Here is a 3,928-nt window from a genome sequence, read left to right as displayed (position 1 = left end):
TATATATATATATATATATATATTTTTTTTTTTTTAGATCAGAAAACATTTCAAGCTGTTATGGTCATGTTACAACGTGCCCCTCACATGTCATCACGTGCCCCTCTGAGGGGCATGTTGTCACATTTCACACCGTACTAATGAAACCAAATACAGTACAGTATTTGCACTAGACGTGCGTGAAATTAATGTGGAATAAAAAGAAGTGGTTACACACTGAAAAATCCAAAGTGTTGTGTCCCGCTCTCTTCATTTTCATGCACATTTTCGAAATTTTATTCGCATTTTCCTATCGCGCATATGACCGATAAAACGCTCGCGCCTGATGCTCACATGATTGGCATCATCAAACCAAAAGTTCAAACGGGCCAAAAAAAAAAGAAAAAAAAGTCAGTGTACTAGTTGTGAGACAGCCAGTCTGTTTGTCATAATTGTTCATGACTCATAAATGTTCGGCTTTGAGTTTTATATTACTAAGATTAGGCTGATCGCGATCAGACGCAGATGGACACAGTGCTGCGCAGCTCAATTGCCCTCTCAACATCACACAGTTTCTCTTCCTTTGTCGTTTGTGTTTTGAAGTGTTCGCAGATCTGGGTGTTGCTGACTAAAGAAACGGAAAGTGGAATAAAGCTGCTGTCAGACTGGAGAACATAGAGACACATCTCGACACTCCGCTTGGATACAGAAGATCAACGCGGATAAACGTGTTTGAGGATGGAGGTATGATCTCGTTTTATGTATGTATTACTTTTAGCCTCTGGGTCCTTCAATAAAAATCTTTTCAGATTCGACTGCGTAGTAAAACGAAAAACTGCTCAAGACATTTGGTTTAACAGCCTATATGAATTCATGTAAACAGGACTCCAATGGATAAGTGAGAAACTGAAATCCAATGGCTCACGTGTTTATACTGACATTTAGGTAAAAGTTTACAATAACTTTGTAACATAAATAACTAGACAATTATGAATAATATTAATAATAGCAATGTAGATGTCTAGAGTTGGAGAAGTAGAATATTTATTGGAGAATAGTAGTATAATATGTATTATCATGACTACTTAAACTGCATGAGTGTGCTTTAATGACCTGTCAAGCTTTGTTTCAATAATATTAGTAAATGTCATTTACTTATTTAGTATCGCCTTTACTGTTTTGTTCTGGACCATTTTAGGGTTGTTGCTTTTTGAGAAATTTATGAGACTTCTGACGACAGCCCATGGTGTTTAGTAACTTTAAACAAAATTGCTAAGCTTAGGAAATTAAAGATTATTATTACTATTTTTTTTTTGTTCATAGGAAATTAAAGAAGGTTTGTCTTTTGGTTAGCCCTGCTACTATAATCATTTAATTTTGACCCATATGCCCTCCAAAATATCTGTTACCATAAATCACAGTTAGTCCACAGTGGCTGAAGTGAGCTACTGCAGATACACTATAACGTGCTGGGAAAATGACTACTCAGACTGTTTTAACCCCAAATTACCACAAAGTGAGGCAAGAAGAGCCGTCTGCAGAATATCCTCTGTTTGAAAAGTAAGAGCTTAGATTTTTTTTCTCTTAACCATAAGCATTAAAGCTCCTCACGTGGCATGTCGCGGTTGGGTTGTTACTTCTGCAAGTGTAATCAAAGAGCATTCAACTCTTTCCTTGGTGTTCATTTTAAGGAAGTTAAAAAGGATGTGAAAGGAAGAGGTATGCTTTTCCACAGAATGTACATGTCTGCACTACCAGTCAAACGTTTGCACGCACAAACACAAATCTGAATATAGATTTTTCATCATGATCATAAAAACCTTATCTAATAGCTTTTGCTTTTACTTAAAGGACTGAACGTTTTGTGAACGAATGCAAATTTGGCCTGTATGATTTAACAAAAATAAAATAAAAAAATAAAAATAACCCTATGCATGAAAATGATATATATATACTGTAAGGAATAATTGATGACAGACAGTTGTGCATTATTTTTCAATAATTCAACAGAATGGAGTCAATTATTCCATTATACCATGCTTACCAGTTACCACACCTCAAGATATTGCTCATTTGTTTTATTTCAAGATATTTGTCTGGGTTTTGTCCTTAACATGCTCTTGAACCAATTTTTTTTAACGCATGTTGTTAATTCCAGTTATTGGAGAGAAAAATAGAGAGATTAAGTGAGTATGAAATAAATACATTTCTGCATTATTTTTCTAATAATTCATAATATATATATATTATATAATATATTTTTTTCTATTAATTCATAAATCATTTTACACACACACACACACACACACACACACACATTTGTGTGTGTGTGTGTGTGTAAAATGCACAAGAGAAAATAATAAAAATGACCCCGTTCAAAAGCTTACATACACTTGATTATTAATACTGTGTTGTTACCTGGATGATCCACAGCTGTTTTTTTTTTTTTTGTGATAGTTGTTCATGAGTCCCTTGTTTGTCCTGAACAGTTAAACTGCCCACTGTTCTTCAGAAAAATCCTTCAGGTTCCACAAATTCTTTGGTTTCCCATCATCTTTTGCATATTTAAACCCTTTCCAACACTGACTGTATGATTTTGAGATCCATCTTTTCACTACAACTGAGGGACTTACATGCAACTATTACAAAGGTTCGCCTACAAACCCAACAGGTCAACTGAGGAAGTCATTGCCTTAGCTCTCCACATTGCCCTGAATTACCGGGATAAAAGCAACACTTATGTCAGAATGCTTTTCACCGATTTCAGCTCTGCTTTTAATGCTGTGATTCCATCTAAGCTGATCTCCAAACTCATTGACCTTGGCATCAGCCCCTCTCTCTGCAACTTGACCTTGGACTTTCTTGCTAACAGACCACAGTCTGTTGGACTGGCGTACCACAGGGCTGTGTTCTGAGCCCAATTCTCTACTCCCTTTTCACCCATGACTGCATACCTGTACATGGCTCTAATTCCATAATCAAGTTTGCAAACGACACCACGGTGTTAGGCCTGATCAACGGCGATGATAAAACGGCCTACAGGGAGGAGGTTCAGCACCTGGCAGTGTGGTGTGCCGACAATAATCTCGCACTCAACACTCAGAAGACCAAGGGACTGATTGTGGACCCCTGGCGGACTAGGAAAGACCACACACAGCCCCCCATCTACACTGATGGGGCCGAAGTAGAGTGTGTGTCAAGTTTCAAAATCCTGGGTGCCCATATCTCTGAGGATCTTTCCTGGACCCTTAACACCTCCACTATGATCAAAAAGCAGCAACAGCGCCTTTAATTCCTTAGGAAGCTAAGGAAAGCTCACCTGTCCCCCCACATCCTGCTAAACTTTTGCTGATGCACAGTTGAAAGCATCTTAACAAACAGTGTGGTATGGCAACTGCACTGTCTCAGACCAGAAGGCCCTCCAACGGGTTGTTAAAATGATCCAACACATCACTGGTGTTCAGCTGTCCATCAAAGACGCTTACCTCTGCCTACAAAGGGTGAGAAGCATTATCAAAGATACCTCTCACCCCAGCCACAGACTGTTTATTATTCTCCCATCGGAGATATGTTATATAAGTCTTCGCTTTCGCACCAGCAGACTGAGGAACAGTTTCTTCCCCTCGGCTGTCAGCCTACTAAACTCTAAATTTAAACGCTGAACACTCCATCCTACTCGGCCCAGCTAAAACTATCTATCTATCTATCTATCTATCTATCTAGCTTCAACTGTTATTATTTTTGCACATTCCTTTATACATTCTACCTCATGATGTCCATTGCAGTGATATGGTCACTGACCGTATATATTTACAAATACCTCATTCTGAATAATGCACCTTCTGTGTTTATACTTCTCATTCTGAATAATGCACGTTCTGTGTTTTATAATTCTCATTTGCACCCAACTGTACTGTATCCTGTATACTGTAAGTATTGCTTTTTATAT

General features: G+C 37.9%; 1 protein-coding gene across 1 annotated transcript in view; it reads left to right on the top strand.

Annotated features, from left to right (window-relative positions):
- The first annotated feature begins 547 nt into the window (after positions 1-547).
- Positions 548-3,928, top strand: part of LOC107726590 (capZ-interacting protein-like) — a 31,379-nt gene continuing 27,998 nt past the window's right edge. The window contains exon 1 of the mRNA XM_016536235.1: positions 548-723. Within this exon, the coding sequence (XP_016391721.1) occupies positions 718-723 (6 nt within the window). The 5' untranslated portion in view covers positions 548-717. The remainder of the gene's footprint in view (positions 724-3,928) is intronic.

Source organism: Sinocyclocheilus rhinocerous, unplaced genomic scaffold (assembly GCF_001515625.1).
Source record: "Sinocyclocheilus rhinocerous isolate Xijiao unplaced genomic scaffold, SAMN03320098_v1.1 scaffold974, whole genome shotgun sequence".
Classification (NCBI taxonomy): domain Eukaryota; kingdom Metazoa; phylum Chordata; class Actinopteri; order Cypriniformes; family Cyprinidae; genus Sinocyclocheilus; species Sinocyclocheilus rhinocerous.
The sequence above is the reverse complement of the archived record's forward strand: the minus strand, read 5'-3'. Positions and strand labels throughout refer to the sequence as shown.